Raw genomic sequence first — 22,931 nt, forward strand, 5'->3', positions numbered from 1 at the left:
TCTTGCATTTCAAAAAACATACACATAATGTTTGATAATTGGTAGAGAGGAGTGAAAAAAATGTTTAATTATCCCCCTTCCCAATTCTTTATTGTTAGATCTAACCTCTGAGCCAAAAAATATCAACCACTTTGTCATTGATTTTCGTTAAACGGAGTGATTTGTAAAGTCTGCCTAGGTTGATTTGCTTCCGCGTTCTTGACCTAAATTTTGACCTCCCTTAGCCACGTATGTTCTTGTTCTAACAAAACCACCAAAATATATTAATAAAGCTAAACTTTTGGATTCAAATCAGCAATTTGCATGAAGCCGAACTATTTTGTTTCATCAATTTTTCGTCATTTATAATACTTTTCATTGATAAAAGTATTTTTAGCTTATAAAGTTGAGATATATGTAAAAAAAAAAACATAATATCATATCTTTTAATTTTTGTATACACCCAAATTTAAGGGATTTGATTTTTTCTTAACAACCTCCTTGGCTGTATGAAAGGGTGTATAAGATGTGTAGATCTTATCAAGGGGTGTATAAATAGGTTTTGGGGGTGTATCCAAGCTCCCCTTAATTTTCCCAAAATGATGGATACAACCCCCAATAAACTTCTGCATGCCTCTTTTATAAACTATGAGGTACATTTTTTAATGTATTCTGTCATCCTTGTTTTGTTTGTTTATTCCTTTGTATATTTTAGCTGTTTTTAAGGAACATAACAACCACGGGTAGGGTGAAACAACTTTATATTTCCGAATTTGCCGCTATTTTTAACTAAACACCTCCATTGCAATGGGGGAAAATCAGAGTATTATTAGTAGTCTTTTACCAAAGAGAATATTTTGGCGGCAATTACTATATTCAGAAATTTAATGTCGTATCATCCACAAGAAAAAAAAGACGCTTGGATTTTAAGACCGTACAATTATGTTTATACAATCCACAAAAAAAAATAACTCAATTGCTAAATATATCAATTAATAGTTTTTGTTAGAGCCATAGAATCATTGTCTATCTATTCTAAATTGAATTGAATTAATTCATTTAAATTTTTTCTTCAAATTTATTTACAATTTACTTCCAGTAAATTTTTCAAAATCTGTTGAATTGCAGTTGCACCAAAGCGTATTTTCTTGGGGATTTTCCTTGATTTCAAGACCACTCGATGGTAGTAAAATCAGTGTTCTCAATATCAACCTAGGTTTCGGTTCTTTATAGTGCAAGATTATATTACCATCATAGACATAGTTATACGTAAAATATAATGGTCCATAGAATTCATTTATTTTATGGTTGTATTTGATAAGCTATAAAAAGCTAAGTGAGATAATTTTCTCCACTATGACTTCGAAATTGGTTAATATCTACTGGATTTCGGTCATACTGAAAAATAATGTATCCTATCAATTTTTACGAATGATAAAATAAAAATCATGAAATTAATACCAGATTTGGGTTGTTTCTGCGAAAAGCTGTCCATAATTAATGAAATGCGATAATAGTTAATTATTGCAACGTATCAAAAACAGCTTTCCGTGGTTATGAAAATGTACAATTATATGATTAAAATCAGTTCTGTTAGTCCCCAGATGTCAAAGGCACGGACTAACAAAACTGTATGATTGTAAACTGTATATAATACGATGCATGATTTTTCAGTGTGGCAGGTATCCACCGAATATTAAGCGGTTTTGAAGCCATAATTGAAAACAATATATGGTAAAAGTTTTTTTCAAATCTCAGCCTGTAATTTATGCGTTACTTATGAATAAATATCATTATTATAATTTAATTAACAACCTTCCATGTTGCTTCGCGTAGCAAGAATTCTTCGTTTTGGCGCTCGTTAAGATCTCGCTTACTACGGAATAAACTGATTGAATTCTCTATTTATTGAAGTTCCACATAGGGTCATACCATTCAAGCAATTTCGCGATTTTTGATTTATTCCTAAGAAATTTATACAGAACAGCTAAAAAAACTACAAAAAAAAAGTTTTTAAAAAATTTAAATATTTCAAAAATAATGATTATTTAATATTACTCTAACCTAACAATTTTAAATCTAATCCTACTGTAAAGACAAACTTATTTTTCTTTAATTCTAATAGTTTGTGTATAGATTAATTTTGTTTGAGAAATTATGTCTAATTAATTTTGCCCAGGGGAAAAAAACATCCAAAATTAGAGGGCAGGAGTCCTTTTAAATCACGAGTCTAACTGATTTGTGTCTGTTTTTAAGTCTGTGAGTTTGTTAGTTTGTGTACTATTATTTTTAAAAGCGAAGCTTTTCTATAATTAGGGTCGGTCCGTCCGTACGTCCGTCCGTACGTCCGTCCGTACGTCCGTCCGAGATAGATAGCTTTTATTCGTTAATTTAGGCATGTTAGAATTGTCCTATCGATTTCAAACTTTGCATGATGATTCCTTTAGTAGTTAGGTACGATTTAGAAAGCGTAGCAACTCTATAATCGTTACCAGAATGTCCGTACGTCCATTTTAAACATGTTGATTTTTTTTACTTTTTTAAATAGCTTTTTTCGTTAATTTAGGCATGTTAGAATTGTCCTATCGATTTCAAATTTTGCATGGTGATTCTTTTAGTAGTTAGGTACGATTTAGAAAGCGTAGCAACTCTATAATCATTACCAAAATGTCCGTACGTCTATTTCAAACATGTTGATTTTTTTACCGTTTTAAATAGCTTTTTTCGTTAATTTAGGCATGTTAGAATTGTCCTATCGATTTCAAATTTTGCATGGTGATTCCTGTAATAGTTAGGTACGAGTTAGAAAGCGTAGCAACTCTTTAATCATTACCAGAATGTCCGTACGTCCATTTTAAACATGTTGATTTTTAAAACATTTTTAACAACAAATTTGTATGTGAACTAATTATCCGATTGGTCTGATTTTTGGTATACTGATTCCTGGGACAACAAAGTACAATATTATAAGCGAAGCAACTCTATAATCAAGTCCTAAAAATGTAAGTATGTCCATAAACATTATCCTGTATCAAGCAGTTTTTCAACAAATTTACTTACAATTTTGGTTCGACTCTTGTACATTAGTATTCTGATTATTCAGTTCTGACGCTATACAAATATTAATGTCCGTTTGTCCTACCGTTTCAGTGCTTCGCTTTTATGGATGTTGTCATCCTTGTTTTGAGTAAAATTGGGGGTTTTCAATATACAGACCTTTATTAAAAATAAAGCTTTTAAAGATAAAAAATAAAAATATGTAATAACATTCCAAAACTGAAACCAAAACAAAGTAATCTACATAAAAATATATATAAGTATACATTTCCTCAAAGTTGTAAGCCGACGAATAAGAAAAAGGTTTTATAAAACTTTGGGGACTATAGTAATAAACAGCCCAATGTCCCCTCCTTCATTGGTATCTGGATTTCTTAGATAAACTATCAAAGAAGGTGTCCTAATTTTTGTGATTGTTTTTAATAGCTAGTCAATATTTTATAAGTAGTAAATGTAAAATGATCCAAGAAAAATGCTATTATGAACAAAATTAGTAAGATCTTTAATTTGACACCTTACTTTTTAAATTCTGTTGAGTAATTATTGAAAAATCTATTTTGTTGAAGCCCGTTTAATCAAAACTTTAAACTTTGGGAGCTCGTCACGAATGGATTAAAAAAACAAAATTAGGACACGTTCTTTAGAAAATCACCTTAATCAAAAAGAAGATTTCAAAAAACAAAAAGTCACATTTGGCGAAGTTGCTTTAAATATGTGGCGTATCCAAGGATTTTGCCATACTATTATGACTTTTTACTCCCCTCTTCCCAAAACCAAAAAAAATATCGCTTATGCTAATTTATTGTGAATAAAAAAATATGTTGCTAATGAAAAACACTGTAAAAAAGGGCGAGCAAAAAATGTGACCTTTCTTTCCATCCAAACTCAGATACCTGTTTCTTCAAATATATGCTTACACTTTCACTTTTAGATACAAAGCATCTCTCAAAAAATGGTTTCCTTCGCAACTCAAATCCTTACAAAGAATTAAACTGGTTTTTAACGTAGAAAGTCTATCTAGAAATATATGATAATCTAATGTAATGGATCTAATGATTGTTGTCATCTTTGTTTGATACATCCTTTGCTTAATGGGAAGTTCAGTCTTTTTAAAATCGAATCTTTTCTTTAATTATAGTCTGTACGTCCGTTCGTTCGTCACTTTTCGTAAATTGATATTCTGCTTATTAAGTATTTACGCTATTAAGTGTTCGTTTGATTCAGATCTTTGCTTTTATGGATGTTATCATTCTTGTTGTATATATATTTTAAAACAATAAACTTATTAAAATGATTAAAAAATGTTTTTAATGCGACTTCCATCATTATGTACAGCAAAGCTACTTTATATTAATATTCAAAACTATTCATTGCAGTCTTTGCGTGTTATGGACGTTTTTTAATCTTGTTTATTTTATCTATCTTTAATTTTTTGTACATGCCTACTAGTTATTTCGTCCATAGCCTCAAAATTATTCGTCACTTAAGAAGAATTAGAAATTATTACAACATTAAATATGCACATGGGGTCAGTGAATTATCAAAATTATTCTTAAGGGGTTGAGTTGTCAAAAACAAAGCTTCGCTTAATATTTGGTCAAATCTAATCTTTGGTTTCAACTTACCTCCAATACACTCACACACACGCATACACACATCATGGTACTTTTGAATTTATGATTGATATATTTGCGATGCATATTACTGTGAACAGATGCATTAAATTTTATTTTTTGTCACCCAAATCGTATTTCAAAACTTGTTCACCTCATATCCGTACTTACATAAAACGGTTGAACAGAACTAATTTATTTAAGTGATTTTTTTTTAAATAGAGGTCCTGTATATAATAAACAATAAAACGAAATTACAAATTTTGAAAATGACCTAGAAGTTTTTTATGACCATAAAAAGTTAACAACCCCACCAAAGAATATTTCAAGGAAAATGTGTTTGGAGTTTGAAAATTATGATTATAGCAAAACCGTGAAATGAGTTAATTGATGGAAATGAGTTAATTGATAGAATGGAAAATTTATTTGGACAACCACTTCTCTTTAAAATTTTTCCTTTTCTCAAAATAAGGCAGTTAATCAGCATTCCGAAAATGTATTAAAGTTTAAAAATACAATGACAAATAACCACTAAAATATTTCTTCTAAAAGTCATTTAATGTTTGGTATCAAAAAGCTCTCCCATTTTTCATGTTAGTAATCAAAATTTTTAAAAATAATTTTTATACTCTATAAAAACCAGGGCTCGGCAGCTGCGCGTCAGCCCCGAATATTCCGAGGCTTACATGCGGCTGATACACAGCTGCCGAGCCCTGAGAAAACTGAATATGTAGTAAGTTAACTAATAACTACTTACTATAACACTCTTAATGGTCGAAATTAACCAATTTTTCCAACCTTTTTAGTAAATTATTTTGTGTGCATAATTTTTGTTTTTGTATAATAATTGAGCTTTAATAGATTATTCTCTCTTCCCTTACCTCTGTATTTTAAAAGTTTCTTTTTGATAATATATTCCGGACCCTTGTACCAAAACGAAAACTTGGTCTTTTTGGTCATAGTGATTCTACTAAATGTAATCTATGTAATGTAGAAAGTAGTATAGAACACTCGTTATTCTTTTCTTGACAACTTAAAGAGATTCAAATGTTGAATTTAAATGCAGCCCAAGGATACTTCTTTAATAAGTAGCGTAGCAGATTTAGATTTTCAAAACAGACAAAGTTTTGTATTTTTGTCATTTAAAGACTTTGTATACTGAAACATAAGGCTGAATTTATGTAATACTAAGCTAAGGATAATATAATACAATAGGCGATGAATTATTGTACATCACCAATGATAATAAACAAAATCACCCCTGCTGTAATTGAAAAAATTTCTTGAAAAGTTTAAATTGTAGTTAAACCAACCAATCATGTTTTATAAAAAAAAATTAAGTCAACATTTGGGAGAGCGTGTTTATAAAACTTTGGGCGCCACCTATTGTCCCATTCCTCCCCGAAACCAAGCGTTCAATAAAGGGTGGGGGTTGGAGGCCTCAAAAAATGTCATATATCAACCTCAAGTCTTAAATCTAAAAAAATCAATCCCGGGACCCATGTCGAGCTTTCCTAAAAGGTAAGCTTAGTGTTGGTTTCAAGGTAAATAAAACTAATCCCAATTTAAAACAAAAAAGTGTTGAATCCTACCTCTAAACTCCTCTAGGGGTGAAGAAACCTGTATTAGTTTGAACGTAAAGGGGGAGGATACTTTCCTTTTAAAGATATTAATTTTAAGTTACACTGAATATAAGAAATATTATAATTATTTGAAACTATGATTAATAATTCTTTAGACTTTAAGGCTAAATTAATCCAGGAAGGAAGGGGGCAATAGGCTGTTTATTACACTAGTCACCAAAGTTTTCATTAACGTTTTCTTATTTGTTGGCTCAACAACTTTGGGAACTTTTAATGAATTTTCATAAGTTGATTCATATAGTTGAGTGTCCAAAGTTTCAACCAATAATTTTAATTTACAGAAAAGGGAATTCTGTGTATCATCATTGGGGATTTAGTAATTACAACAATCTATCTGAAATTGTCTTATCCCTTTAGCTCCCAAAAGTTGATATAATATTTATATTTTCTTCTGTGGGTGTACACCTTAATATTGAGGAACCTAGCCAACAATAATGATAAATGTTTCACTGTCCCACTTTAATGATACTACAAAAATGAGAACAAAAGTGATATTTATATTTTTGTACATTATTTTAAAACAAAAGGGCAATAAGCACAAGCAGTGTATCTAGCTAATATTATATAATTAGTTAATTGGCGGGGGTTATAAAGTAGTAAGTTTTTTGTTAGTTTGACGCTCAAGATTTCGGAATTTGTTGGTCTGAATTGGTTGTACTTTTCAAGGAATCTTTATGACTGTGTCGGAGTGGTTTTATACTATTTAACTGTACTCCTCATCAATCCCCAGCTTCATACTTCCCTAGGGGTGAAGCAACAAGTGCACAAGTGTTGTGTCCAATGTTGGGACTTACTCATGGAATATTTTCAGAGAAAAAATGTCACAGGGACAATCAAATACAGGATGCAAAAAGATAAAACAAAATTTTCAGGTACTTTTTAGCACATTAAACGAACAAAATAAACATTAATTTGTGAAATTTAAACACATTATTTTTTCTTTCAGGGATTTAAAGCGATAAGACAACGGCTGATAAATTGATGATGATACACAAAATTACCTCTTTTGTAGATTACAATTATTGGTTGAAACGTTTGAACACTCAACATAATAAACCAACCAATCAAAATTCACTAAAGTCATTAAAGTTATTACGTCAACGAATAAGAAATGCAATTTTAAGGTTTGGGGACTAGAAAATCCAGTATAAAGATTTTAAATATTAAATGAACAAAAATATTATAAAATCTTTAAACAATTTTAGAAAATAAAATATAAGATCTCGTTGTAAATATATATTACAGACTGTAGAAAAGCTTGTTTTTAAAACTTTTCACTTATAATTCAGCGACAGAAATAAGGATATCTACTAATCTAGGGATATTAACCTATAAATTACATGAAAAATTTGATACAACTTCTTCATCCAACTCACCCCCCCCCCCCCCGAGCCACATTCGAAAACCCATACTTACAATAAGCAGCTATAAATGCAGTTTTAATTTCTCAGTTAATTTTCTGGTGGGTGATAACTCTTTTGTAATGCAAAATTTTATTTTTTCTTATGTTTAGCCTCAGCCTAGCATACTAAAAGAAGGAAGTATCTCATTAATTCAAATTATTGTACTAAAACAAGCAGGTTTTATAAAGGGGTAACGTGGACGTTCATTCAATAGGTTTAAACAGCAAGTGTGTAACCCTTCCCCCCCCCCCCCCCCAACAAAAAAGTCGGAGATATATTTGATAGGGAATGACACATTGTAAAAAAATGTTTGTTTCGTGGACGGGCTCAGTATTCGAAGAGGAGAGAGAGTGTAGAAAAATAGCCTAATATCATTAAAGAAAATAGCTATTCAATCAAATGGCCTAAAACCTTTACATGAAAAATTAGAAGCTTCCCTAAAATGGAGAACTAGGTTAACTGGAGCGCCCTACTTTGACCTAGCTAACTTACCTCCCTTTAAAAGGTTACGTAGTACAAAAAGATAAAAGATACAAAATAAAGCTTGGTTGGGTTCTTGTGGAAAGGTTAACTTACAATGTTGCTAATGTTAAATTTCAATTTAGTTGTTTTTATTTTGTTGCAAATATTTTTTAACATGTATAGATAGTCTAACCAACTAAATGATTAATAGAAATATTTTTTAAAATCTTAATTTGTATTTTAGTTTGTGTGTGTGGACACTTTACATTACGTGAGCTTGCGCGCACACCTGGATACAACTTGATTTAGGTTTTATTGTGCTTAGAAGTACAATTAACCTTCGAGCCGCATCAAAATCAAGAAGACAATTTTCAGACCAAAAGAAGTTGTATAGTTTTTATACTATTTTTTCATTCAAAATGAGACCATTCAATTGATATGATAAATCTTTTTAATTGACCTTAACTATTTGAAACAAACATCATTTTTCATGGATCCAATTTTTCATGGATTTTGATGATTAATGACATACCAATAAAATATTTGCCAAATGCACCAGACATCTCAAGATGAACATTAGATAGGATTACAAATCCATTTTTTCACAGAAACAAATCTTTCTGAGAGATAAGAAATGGTTTTTATCGTATGAGAATGTAATGTAGTTTTATATATAAAAAAAGGTTTAATTACATTTCATACTTTAAATTGTTTTATACAATTATTGTGGCATGCAACCAAGAGGTAAAGCATAAAGCAAATGGGGTGAGCTTTGTTAAACTGAAAAATCTTGTAGGATTGCTTCGCCTCAAGCAGAGAATTGTGAACTAGTACAATTCATTGAATATCTTTAATTTTTATCAAACAAATTTTCAAATATTAAATTGAATCATTCAATGTCATTTTTGGACCTAAGAATGTCAAAAGTAAATGGTACTTGAGCATCCTTCTAACTTTAAATAGCCAAAAAAATTTAGAATTTTAGTGAAAAGTATCCAAACTATCAGAAAATGTTCATTTTATATATATTTCTGTCACATATCTTACCTGTTACACTAAAACCATTTTGATTTTCCAGTGTTGGCAAAGACAGACTGCCATTTTTGATATTTTAATAAAAAATTATATTAAAAACAAATACAAAGTTGGTTAATTGATAAAATTTATGTAAACATTATCAAATTATGTACCTATTCTACTTTTAAGGTTGATTTTAATTTTCCTGAATTTAATATTAATCAAGTTTGCTTTTAGTGTATCATAATATCTCTTGTAGTTTCTAGATGAAGAGAGGCATTCAAATTTTACCCCCCTCCCCTGGAATACATATTTACATATTTGTTACATTATATTTTAGACAGATTCCTGCAGATATTAAAATAAAACAATAAAAGATTTATGATTTCTACTTTGATATTCCTGGGAAGTTGTCTTTAATATGATGCTATACATGATTTTACAGTATGGCTGGTTCCAATATTCCTGAGAAGTTGTCTGTATTATAATGCTATACATGATTTTTCAGTATGGCTGGTTTTAAAAACTTTTCCGAAAAGAGTTTTTCAGTTATATAACAAGTTTATTTTCACAATCTTTGTTCTTGCTGAAAAGTAAGTTTAAACTCATTCCTTATTTAATCCATGTGTGCTGACAAAATACCAAAAAAGCGTACTGAAAATTTGAAAAGAGTACACGTTTGAATTCTATACGATTTTTGGGGGGAGAGGGCCGGGGTGAGAGGTGGCAGCAAGAAGAGAAAAGTTTTGGGGTGTGTGTGTCCATCTATCTTTGTTAGACCCGACCTTGCTTCTAAAAATCATTTTTACTCATAATGAGACAAAACCAAGCAAACAGTTTTAGTTTGCGCTTGGGTTAGGTCACATATATATAAACATTTACTTGGCACCAGAAAGTATTTGCAAATATAATGAGGCCATATTCTTTATTAAGTAAGTTCTACGTTTACTATGTAAAATTTGATAATAAGTTAAAGCCTAAGATCTCGGTAACCGCTGAACTTAGCTGACGCTGCCTCATGTACTAACACGGTTTTAAGCTATTTCCTTAGGAGTGTGGATTTGAGCAACATACAGACATTTTTCCATGCACAAATCATTATTGTCCTAAAATTGAATAAAATAAGAAGAAAGCCTTAGCTTCAAGAAAAAATTTTTTCACAAACAAATTATTAAATGGAAAAATCAAGGAAAACATTTCTTATTTTTTTATTTTCCGTATAAATTGAATAAATAATATACCTATTCCATTCTGATAGAATATGCAGTCAGGGGCGTCCAAGCTTTTTATTTTGGGGGGGGTAAAATTTTGTTAAGGGGGGGGTAAAATGGCGCGCGAAGCGCGCCGCAAATTTTTCTTACCCCCCCCAAAATTTTTAGCCCGGGGGTAAAATTTGCTTGGGGGGGGTAATTACCCCCCCTGAAATCTGTTGGCAGGGGTAAAAATTGTTTACCCCCCCCAAAAATTTACCCCAGGGGGTAAAATTTTTGGGGGGGGATTTTAAATTTTATAAAAAATTTAGTATTAGAAATGCGCGCGAAGCGCGCAAAAATTTTTTTGGTTAGAGATTTTGTATTTTGGAGGGGGTATTTACCCCCCCCCAAAATTGTTTGGGGGGGGGGTAAATACCCCCTCCTAAATGGTTGGGGGTGCCTACGGCACCCCCAGGGTAGGGGTAAATTTTAAATGGGGGGGGTAAAATTTTGTTAAGGGGGGGGTAAAATGGCGCGCGAAGCGCGCCGCAAATTTTTCTTACCCCCCCCAAAATTTTTAGCCCGGGGGTAAAATTTGCTTGGGGGGGGTAATTACCCCCCCTGAAATCTGTTGGCAGGGGTAAAAATTGTTTACCCCCCCCAAAAATTTACCCCAGGGGGTAAAATTTTTGGGGGGGGATTTTAAATTTTATAAAAAATTTAGTATTAGAAATGCGCGCGAAGCGCGCAAAAATTTTTTTGGTTAGAGATTTTGTATTTTGGAGGGGGTATTTACCCCCCCCCAAAATTGTTTGGGGGGGGGGTAAATACCCCCTCCTAAATGGTTGGGGGTGCCTACGGCACCCCCAGGGTAGGGGTAAATTTTAAATGGGGGGGGGGTAAAATGAAAAAAATTTTGAGGGTGCCTACGGCACCCCCAAATTCGTTTGGGGGGAGTAATCGCCCCATTACCCCCCCCCCTTGGACGCCTATGTATGCAGTACAGGGCGCTATGTGAAATTGTAGCCCTGTATTAATTACAAGGCTAGAGAGTCTAAAATAATTTAATATATAAAAAATTTTACCCAAATGACATGATTTTGACACTGTGTTCTTAATATAATTATTGTTCACTACCCCCATATTATACGGATAGAATCTATAGGTTATGGCCAGGGTTCGGAAGCCGCGCCTCAGCCGCGTATAAGCCTCAGTTTTAAACCTGGTTGTGAGCAGAAAAAAAATTGCAGAAAGAAGGATTGTCTGCTAAATGCATTTTTATACATCCAGCTGAATTTTATAGTGATAAAATGAAGATTTCACTGAGGCTTACACGCGGCTTACGCGCGGCTTCCGAACCCTGGTTATGGCCCATCTGCGTGTAATTTTTCAAATGATTAATAGGCAAATCGTTGGGCAATTCTATACAGACAATTGTCATATTATGGTCGCTAATACGGGAACAAAATAATGGAAGCGGGGACAGAAATGATATTCTTAGATTTCAAGTAAGGAATAACATGAATATAGAAAATTAATTAAATTTAGATATCACTTAGACATACTTATAAATTTATATCCCTCTTCAAATAGTTAAGTGGTCAGTATGTCTTTATTGATAAATAATAATTTAAACATGTCATACATAAGAAATAAATTAATAAAAATAGCTAGGGAACATATTTCGTTTTTATATTTCTTCTGTTCATTAACTTTTCTACTTTAACTGCCATTATTGTCATTTTATTAACTTAGAACAAAAAGAAAAATTTATGCGAGAGGGATAGTTGCACGAAGTGCATTTCAGAAAAATGATTGCAAGCATAAGTTACAAGAATACCGTCTAATATGTGTGATTTTGTAATACATCAAGTCTTTATATCGTATAACTACGTGGTGGAAAATTGAAATTCTTTCAAATATATGCCCTATATATGTAGTTTAAACCATTGAACAGGAGTAAATAGTTCACTAAATTCAAGTTTAAATGTATTTCGTGCAACTACTCCTTTAGGTTGATAAAATTTATTGATCTTAAGGGATAAGAAACCGAGAAATAAATTCATGATAAAAGTACCTCTTCTGTACACTAAGATATTGGTGGAAAACAAGGATGTCATTGTCCAAGGGGGGGGGGGTAAATTGGTGATTTTGGGTTGAGTTAAAAAATTTACCCCTGCCAACAAATTTCAGTGGGGGTAATTACTAATCACCCCCCCCCCCCCCTCCAAACAAATTTTACACCAAGGGTAAAAATTTGGAGGGGTTTAAACAAAATTTGCCGCGCGCTACGCGCGCCATTCCCCCCCCCCCACAAAAAAAAATTACCCCCGCCTTTAAAAATTTTACCCCCCCCCTCCAAAAAAAAGCTTGTTTATAAAACCATTGATCCTAGTTTGGTTTACTGTCAAACATTTACCATTTTTTTTTTATTTTTACGCAAAGAAATTTTTTTTTGTTAATTATACATTAATAATAACTTCAAACTAATACTCAAGCAATTGTATCTAATCGATTTAGGAATCATATAAAAAGTTTTAAATCCTTAGGAATGTTCTAACATAAAAGATTAATGTTTTTTCCTTGTTCAATGTTCATGTCCATTTTAAAAAGTATACATATTATAGATATCCAAAAAATATTTAATACACAACAGGTGTCAGGAAATAAAAATATTTTCTTAAAAAATTTGTCACAATACCTAAACTCAGCTTATACCAATAACGAAATTAATTCGGAAAAATATCACTAAACCTATATGTGTTTTTCAGCTGTCGTTGACGTAAATTGACGACCTCTCCATTTGCCCCCAAAAAATTATTTTAGATTTATTTCGCTTGTTGGTTATACCTTATTTCTAACCTAAACTAGCCTCTTTAGACTTCGCCCAGGGATGTGAAGGGGAACCCCTTAATTTTTTTAAATTTTAAAATTGTTTGTTTTCCTACGTTTGTTTTTATTAAAAATTGGTGCTATTTTTTGTGTTTAACTAGCTATTAAATGGAATTTGCTATATTTATAAACAGCCATGAAATGCATTTTTATCTAAAGCAAGGTCACTTACGCATGAAAAATATGAAAACACAATTTTTGAGATTCACACAAACACGTTTTTTTAAGAAAAAGAAAATATCAAGGTTTTTAAAGGTTTTGCTATTATTTTTATAGCAAACTGTTTTATTATAAAATATTTTCAGTGATTTAAGTTGATTCTGATAGATGTAGTAAGTTTGATTTAATTAGCAATCTATGAATAATTACTGACTTAAATAAAAAAAAAATTGTATCAAATTATCGAATTTTTGGATCATGGAAAGAAAACGAAGTAGCGAATTTTGTTTGCATTTTTACTGTATTTTCTCCTAATTCTAGCCCCTGCGGTTAATCTAACCCTGCGGGGCAATCATTAGCATTTACCTAACCTAAGCATTAATTGTTTGAACTAAATATAGAAATTCTTTTAGTTATTCAGCAATTTTTAATAATAGCATTTCTATTTTAGTATTTTTGCCGTTTGCGGCTGGTGTTCACATACCCAATGTTGAGAATCCAGACCATAAACCCAGAACATCTTGGGGTTACACTGCCGCGGATGGTGAGTTGTTCTTATCTAGTTTTATTTACGATACTATTCTTTTACTAGGGAATGATTGTATGTTAATCCAATTTTTTTTTAACTAAAAGTTAACTCAAAATTTCGTTTCATTATTATATAAGCAAGAATAAGTAGTCATAATATTATTTTGAATTCTTTGAGTTAATATTATGTCAGCCATGGCCACTTTTAATTTTGGCTGTTTTAACGGCGATACAATTGTGGTTTTCTCAGCTGCTATTTAAGATAAACAGCTGAAGATTCATATGGTCTGTGTGTGCGAATCCAGTGTGATTTTCTTTGGTATTTTGCATATCCCTTTTATTTGACAACTGAATATCTGCTTCTTTACACTCTTTGTCTTTTTATCTATGCATCATTGCATATCCATAGTTTTTTAAGTGCTTAACTTTTATGGATGTTGTCATTTTTTTTGTAAGGTCCCGCGACTTGGCCCACAAATTTTGCCACCTGCGGGGGAAGCAGCCAATCCCCCATTGACTTGAGTACTACAACAAGAGTAGCCTCGAACCTGGCAGAATTCACTTTGACAAGTAAGTTAGGATCCATGTTAGAAATTATAGAGCAGCTAGTCTCCTATTCACTGCGATTTTAAGGGATACGACAATGGACGATAAAGAAATGTACACCCCCAAATTAAGATTAACAAAATTACCCCTTCTCTGTATTGCTAGACCTTCATTACAGAAAAGCTATGCGTTTATAAAGAATAAAACGCCATAGAAATGATTATCATAAAGATAATCAAGCAGTACAAAATATTTTAGATTTGTAAAAACTTTCTAAAAATGTCCAAATAAATAACATTTTTAGGAAAATTTATCTCTTTTAACCTTTAATTTTTTTGTCTCATAAATTTATCAACAACAAAAAAAAACTCTGGAAATAAAGGTTGTAGATCCTATTTGGTTATCTATCTTTCTATAAATCCATCTATTTATCTGTGTATCAACCATCTACCAATAGTCTATCTAACCATATATATTTCTTTCCAATATGGCTTCAAAACCGATTAATATCCGCTGGATTAGAAACTGGTTTTATCTTACAAATTTTCATTTTGATATCTGCGGAAAGCTGACTATAATACGTTGCAATAAATAACTAATCTAACCATGTATTTATCTAGATTACGACACTCCAATGGCCGGAACCCTGGAAAATAATGGACATGGAATAAAATTTTCCTTTTCTTCTGGTACTGCGCCCACAGTCACCGGTGGCAGATTGGGCAAAGATGTGTAAGTTTTATCATTACTATATAGCGGAGGCGCCCTAGCATTTAAGGGCTCTGTATTTGAAGAACTAAGAAAAAGCAAAAGGGCAAAATAGCCTAAACCCATCCCAAGACTTAAATATAAAAATAAAATGTCCTAAAACCACCCGGGATATATGTCAAGCTTACTCCAAACTTAATTGGTTCAGAAGTTGCCGAAATCTTAGGCTACCAAAAAAGAAACCTTACTAATTTATATTTAAAATTTAATAATAATAAGAGCGTTCTACTTAATTGAAACATCTCATAAAAATACAATAGGTCGACAATGCTATAGACATATTTTTGATTTTTTAGCTACTATTTTGAAACCGAATACAATATTGATGTTTAAAATGGTGATTTCTAGTAAGATTAGACTCAATTTTATAAACCTTATAGCATAATATTTTAACCATAAATACATTTAGATATATATCTAACTTTTGTAAATTTTTATGAAACCTTTATTCAAATCTATTTTTATTTATCCCAATTATATCGTTTTGTTTTATATTATTATCATAAAGTTGAAATAATATCTATTATTTTGGAGAAATTCGTGAATACCAATAAATTGACTGTTGTTCATTATGAAATTCTTTATATTATTAATCTATTAATCTTTGTTTAGGTATGAATTTGCTCAATTTCACTGGCATTGGGGAAGTGTGAGCACCCAAGGGTCCGAGCACACCATTGACGGCAAGGAATATCCAGCTGAGATTCATTTTGTACATTTTAACAAGAAATACGGTGATATTAGTACTGCCGTTTCCAAATCTGATGGCTTGGCCGTTCTAGGCTTCTTTTATGAGGTAAATATATTGGTTCACCAAAGAGTGGGGGGGTATTAGGCTGTATCCCAAAGGTTTATTAGTCTGTTAAATGCGTTAAACACTTCATTAGAATTTTGATTTATTGGTACACACAAAAAGTATTAGAACTTTTCAACCAATAATTTTAATCTATTGGATTTCTTTGTTTTTATAATTGTGTATCACATTAATCATTGTCTTGTCCCTTTAGATCATTGAGATGGTTAACAAAGATTTTCACTCACATAATTCGTTAAACAAAATTGCCATAATATAAAAATGTTACATATATGATGTTAGATATGATATTACGCTAAGTGGCTACTGCAGGCAACGGACGGAAGATGTACTAGCTGATCCCAATTGAAGTATAGGTGCACTGCTAGATATAAATTTTACAATTGTTTTAGGTCAGCTCTTTGGACAATGGAAATTTGGATCCCTTCATCCAACAAGTTGATAGTGTAAGTTTTTTTTCATTGATCAAACTAGTGGTGCAGCAACGAGAAATTATGAGGGTGCCAATTAATTTTTTACCCTCCCCAAAAGTAAAACATAAAAGGAACAATAAAGGGCTTCTTTATCAAGTAGGACCAAATCGGTCCAGTGGTTATATAGTGATAAAGGCAGTTTACTTCATACAGCATATAAAATATGAATTATGCCTTTTTTCTAAACAGTTGAATAGAGTTCAGCGGTCCAGAAATAAATCAAACCATTTTTCACTTCATCTATCAGTTTATTTTGTTAGCTATTCATATCACTATCTATTTATGTATCTAGCTGGTAACAAAAAGAAGAAGCCTAGATGAGGGTAAAGGATTCAATATCTATCTATCTATGTACCTATCTGTCTATAAATCTATTTATGTATCTAGCTGGTAACTAAAAGGAGAAGCCTGGATAAGGGTAAAGGATTCAATATCTATCTATCTATGTACCTATCTGTCTATAAATCTATTTATGTATCTAGCTGGTAACAAAAAGAAGAAGCTTGGATGAGGGTAAAGGATTCAATATCTATCTATCTATGTACATATTTGTCTATAAATCTATTTATGTATCTAGCTGGTAACAAAAAGAAGAAGCCTGGATGAGGGTAAAGGATTCAATATCTATCTATCTATGTACCTATCTGTCTATAAATCTATTTATGTATCTAGCTGGTAACTAAAAGAAGAAGCCTAGATGAGGGTAGAGGATTCAATATCTATCTATCTATGTACCTATCTGTCTATAAATCTATTTATGTATCTAGCTGGTAACTAAAAGAAGAAGCCTGGATGAGGGTAGAGGATTTAATGTTACAGAGGAATATGAAGGAGAGGACAGATCTTTTAAGGTGAAATATAATTAACATTTATAAGAAAAAATCCAAATTGTTATGAAATTAAGGATAACAACATAACTTCGTAACAAAATATCATGGAATGAAAAACGGACAAAGTGAGTTATATAGCATAAAAAAGAAAGGGGGTAAAATAAAGTAAAAAAAAATCACGAATCCTTATATAAAGAATTATACATACATGTATTTTGTAACATGACTGTCAGACTGACGAAACAAGTAAATTATCTACTGGGAGGTCATTGGTAGAGAGGATCTTCACCCAAAAATTTCAGTTGTCTATCTTGAATAGCATTTCAAATATAAAGGTTTTTTCCAATATTATTTCTTTGTAGCAACTAGAGTAGTTGGATGTTTGTTTGTGTATCAAGTACAGGGATAAGGGATGGGAAACGTAAGAAAAAATTATTCCAGGCCTATTTTCCAACTAGGCCTAAAAAACTAGTTTTGGGATGACGCAGTAGTTAGATTTGAAAACTATGAACAATGATGAAATAGCTATTATATGAACGCAAAGAAAAAAAGTATAGAATAGAATTCAGGTAGTTGATTCCACCAAGCATAAAATATAATAAAAACTTTTCAAAGAACCAATATGTTAGTGGGTTTAAGTAGAATCCCGTTAAGATTGTCATTACTTCGCCACCCCCCCCCCCTCATTTAAAAAAAAGTTTTTTTTGAGATGGTTAAATCTGATTTATTTTCAAACATTTTAAGGGGGGATCTACTTCACCCCAAAATGTGTATATAGAAATAAACACCGCTTTAGCCCCCCAGCTTTAATAAATAAATTAAGTAGAATTGAATAAGTACATGGGTAACATTCTATCAACTAATTGTTCCATAGCATACATATAAATTAAGAATTTAAAAAAAAATAATTTTACGTTAAAAATTAACAGAAAAGTTTAATTAAGTGTGCAATAATTTTTACCAAAATTAATGAAAATTTTTTTTAACAAAACACAGTACACTTTTTATTTACATATTGAACTAGTTTTGTATTTGTAATCATTTAGGTGGGTTATCAATTCCACATGAAATATAACTTTTAAATTGTCTAAAGACATGAGTTTTTCACATATTCTGAAGTATAAAATGTTGAATCCTACTCAGTCTTCAAAAAACGATCTCTCTGTTTGTGTTTTGCTATATGGACATTTATTAATGTGTAGATTTAATAATAAGTTGATGTGATTGAACATCATATATATTGTTGTCATTCTGATAGCAGAAAATTTCCATTGTTGTCATTCTAATAGCAGAAATTTATGTTTGCTTGAATTAATTTAGCCAATTAGGAACTGGGGGAAGCGTTGGTTATTAATTAATTGGTTAATGCTAAAAGCAAGTTTCAGGCTATTGGATATTAGCCTACAGCCAATAATGAACTGGCGAAAATGAGTTGATTTTATAGGCAAAAAAGAAAAGTTGCCCCATCACTTTAAAAAGGAGGCTGAGACCTAATTTTCGGTCAGGTTTCCCATCCCTTATCCCTGATCAAGTAAGATATCAAAAACGACTGGTTCAAAATGACCACCCTTTTCAGGGAAATTGATAGTGTTAAAAGGCAGGTTTTAGGCTATTATCATTTTCAGTGCTACAATAAAAGAAACACCTTAAATTAAAAGTTAATGTAATAAAGTGTCATTGGTAAAATGTGTGTTCGGCTTTATCAATAGATTAACATATTAATTTTATGAAAATTTTATCATGAAAGAGAATTTGAATTAAATCAAGTTTAAAATTCTAACATAAAGAGTGTCCAACTGATAAGATAGGCTATGAGAAGCTTTGATTCTAATGAATGTTTTAGCCCAGGGATAAGGGAAGGTGCAATGGAAGATAAATATTTGACTTAATAATTCTCTTAATGTAGATAAAAAGTTTATATAATGTTATTTTGTCCGCCCCTATTAAACTTTAATCTTAACCTCATTAGTGCTTAATCTAACGAATGCCAGAACGAATTAAAAAAACTTTTGGGGACAATAAAATTCATCATTTGTGAAATAAATTACCATACCGTTTATAGTAATTAACTGTTTATGAGATCTTATGTGACACATGAAAACCTAGCTACCTTAATAAATAGCGGGAAGGAGGAAGGAACATTGGATTGTTTATTAAATTAGTCCCCAAAGTTTTCTAGTAACATTTTCCTAATTCGTTTGCTTAAGGATTTTGGGAACTTTTATTAATTTTTGATTCCTCGGTTAATTAGGATGATATCCAAACGGTTCAACCAGTAATTGTAATCTACAGAAGGGGAATTTTGTGTATCATCATTGGGGAAACACATCAATTTATTGGCCATTGTCGGTATTCTCCTATCCGTGTAAAATTCTACTTTGTGCAGGAAATGATAACATGAAAGAAGGAAATAACCTTACAACACTTTTTATTTCTATACTAATGTATTTTTTTCAAAGAGACAATGTCAAAAATACTTATAAAAACAAGGACAATAATGTCTAAAATTATCAAAGCTGAACAAGAAAAAAACAAGTAAAGTTGAGCAATATCTAAATTTGTAATTATTGATTTAAACAATTGTTTTTAGTTTAGGGTTGTTGTTGTGAATTTTAGAAATAAGAAAGGGGGTTTCGGTGCTCAACAGCATTTTTTTGTAAATGCAACGCTTTTCTGCAAAGAAGAATTCTATCATTCTAGAAGTTATTAAGACAAACAGACAGACATGCAGAAATTCTTACATGGACATCACTTTTTGGTCTATTCGTTCATCCAGTAACGAATTGGCCAAATGGGGTGGATGGAGGATTGCTATTTTAGCCAGATATAAGTTTCAATTGATTAAAGTACATGATAATCTGGTATAAGATTCAAGCAAATATAAATCCATTTAAGCAGACAAAATAGCTACATCCTACTTATACATTAATTTAATTTTTAGAGAGGAAAATCTACCAAATCCAAGAAATCTTCCAGCAGGGCCTCTACTTCTGTTGCTGTTTCTGGAACGTAAGTATTATAATATTTGGCACACTCTGCTTCACTTGATCCATACCGGCAAAGTTACTCAATAGCTTAAGTTCATTTCTTCATTATATTGATTCATATCATAACTATTATGAATAGATAATGTGATTGAATTAGTAGATAATTTAGCCCTATTTGTTCATCAATTATAAAAAATTATCTATATTTTTAGTATCCAACTCTCCTACCTATTCCCTGTGGTCTGCCTGGTAACTACTACTACTACTCTGTCTAACTATCTATATATTTAGTATCCACCTCTCCTCCCTATTCCCTGTTGGTGGTCTGCCTGGTAACTACTACTATTACTCTGGCTCTCTCACAACACCAACTTGTGATGAATCAGTTCAGTGGACTGTCTTTGATAAAATGGTCACTATCTCAGAAAATCAGCTCATAACTCTAAGGTAAATTTTGAAGATTAATTTTGAACACATGGACCAGAATTCTTACAAACAATACTGAGTAAAAGTTTTTCCTCAAGCCTACTTTAGTCAACTTCTTACCCACTTTACTTTAGTTACATAACAAAATAATTTTTTAACCCCAATTTACTTTAAAACAAAGATGACAACATTCATAAGCAAAGCTCTAAAAATTAATTCATATTAGGTTATATTTAGTACTGGATAGCCCTATAAGGTAAGAGTACCACAGGTGTAGGACCCACAAGGTTAAGGGTAGGACTCAATGCTCAACAAACACTTTGAGGGAAAACGCCAATAAATGCTTGGTAAATACATTTAGCATGTATTGACACAAATGAACAAATATGTCAAAAGTGAACAAAAGGTTGTTGACTTTTTATTTCAATTCATATAAATCAAGTTTGGCCGGCAATTTCCCTCACAGTCCCCCATTATTCTGGAATAGCTAGAAACAAGTTTTTAAAGTATTTTATAAGAGGAAGTATATTCTTTTTTTTATTTTAGAAAGCTGACAAGCGGAGGAGTTACTTTGAACGACAACTACAGACCTCCACAACCCCTGAATGGCAGAACTGTCAATTACAGGTAATAGCTAATATACCTGGAACTGTATCTATCTATCTAGAGTTACTCCTACTACCATTGCTAAACTAGGAGCTACCATACCTGGAACTATATCTATCTATCTATCTAGAGTTGCTCCTGCTACTAATGCTGAACTAGAAGCTACTATACCTGGAACTATTTCTATCTATCTAGAGTTGCTCCTGTTACCAATGCTGAACTAGGAGCTACTATACCTGGAAATATATCTATCTATCTATCTAGAGTTGCTCCTACTACCAATGCTGAACTAGGAGCTACTATACCTGGAACTATATCTATCTAGAGTTGCTCCTGCTACTAATGCTGAACTAGTAGCTACTATACCTGGAACTATATCTATCTAAAGTTGCTCATGTTACCAATGCTGAAATAGGAGTTACTATACCTGGAACTATATCTATCTATATATCTAGAGTTGCTCCTGCTACTAATGCTGAACTAGGCGCTACTATGCTTGGAACTCTTATTGTTGGAACAGTTGCCGGAGCTTTAGCAGTTATGGCTATGCAAGGTAATTTAATTTACAATAAACAATGTATTCTGTTGTATTTAGTTCTCCTTTCTATAGATGAATTTCATGCCTTATTGTTTTAATTAATAACTTAAAACTGTCTAACAATATATTATTTTAGGCGCTTTTGGAGCAGTTCTATCTGCAAACGCAAGAAAATTTACAGACTTGATCTTCCCGGCTAATTTCAACCCAGAACTACTAAATGAGAATGCTGTGCTACGAAGATACTCAAATAAATACAGACAAAACCATTATTAAAACTATCTAAATATAAAAATCTTATAGTTTTTCAAATATTTTTGAGTTTTTTTTATTTTTTAAAGCATGGTTCAAAATATTATTTTATTTCATTTATTTCTTTTTAAATGGAATTTCAACAAAAATGTGATAATCTTTTACACTATGTCTAGCATCGTATTATATCCATTTTTTTATGAATATAAAAAGGTACAATAATAAGATTAAAACCAATTTTTTATAGCCCGGGCCTTTGGTATCTCAGGGCTAAAAAACTGATTTAAACCTTAAAATTGTACATTTTATATCTGTGGAAAACTGTTTATAATACGATGCGAGAAATAACTATTAGAATATTTGTTTTCTGAACCTGTTTTATAAATAACTTTGTAACTAAATCTACTCTGTTAAATTTTTGCTTTTCTTATATCAACACGAAACTATTCAAGCATTACATGGTAAATTTATATTTCTACTCTCAATGCTTAATTGTTTGAAAAGTAAAAGCATTGCAATAATGATTACAGGGTGTCATCTTTTTCTAATTTTATTCACTCTATATAGTTGAATTTATAGTTTTGAATCTCAGTTAGTTGTTATTTATTTTTATTGTTTGTTAATAAATATGTTACTGTTTCATTTGTGTTGATTTTTATTTAACGTGACTAAAGAAGTCTATTGCAATACGTTTACTGTATACCCCTTTAAAAGAGTTGCAAGGGGCCAGAAAAAAAACATTCTT

At 31.5% G+C, this 22,931-nt stretch overlaps 1 protein-coding gene across 1 annotated transcript; it reads left to right on the forward strand.

Moving 5' to 3' along the window:
• Positions 1 to 9,986: 9,986 nt before the first annotated feature.
• On the forward strand, positions 9,987 to 22,828 carry LOC145329576 (carbonic anhydrase 2-like). Its single transcript, XM_080173852.1, has 12 exons — positions 9,987 to 10,106; positions 13,870 to 13,962; positions 14,403 to 14,516; positions 15,113 to 15,224; positions 15,873 to 16,056; positions 16,467 to 16,520; positions 17,315 to 17,398; positions 20,319 to 20,386; positions 20,656 to 20,811; positions 21,337 to 21,417; positions 21,852 to 21,949; positions 22,071 to 22,828. Exons 1-12 carry the CDS (start codon positions 10,085 to 10,087, stop codon positions 22,208 to 22,210), a joined length of 1,206 nt encoding a protein of 401 aa, XP_080029978.1. The 5' UTR covers positions 9,987 to 10,084; the 3' UTR covers positions 22,211 to 22,828.
• Positions 22,829 to 22,931: the final 103 nt, after the last annotated feature.

This window comes from Acartia tonsa, chromosome 10 (genome assembly GCF_053477335.1).
Source record: "Acartia tonsa isolate MP-2025a chromosome 10, ASM5347733v1, whole genome shotgun sequence".
In the NCBI taxonomy this organism is placed as follows: Eukaryota; Metazoa; Arthropoda; class Copepoda; order Calanoida; family Acartiidae; genus Acartia; species Acartia tonsa.

Coding starts and splice junctions, on each gene's coding strand:
- LOC145329576 (XM_080173852.1), top strand. CDS start 10,085: ATGAGGCCATATTCTTTATTAA. Junction 15,225..15,872: donor GGCAGATTGGGCAAAGATGT/GTAAGTTTTATC, acceptor ATCTTTGTTTAG/GTATGAATTTGCTCAATTTC. Junction 21,950..22,070: donor AGCAGTTATGGCTATGCAAG/GTAATTTAATTT, acceptor ATATTATTTTAG/GCGCTTTTGGAGCAGTTCTA.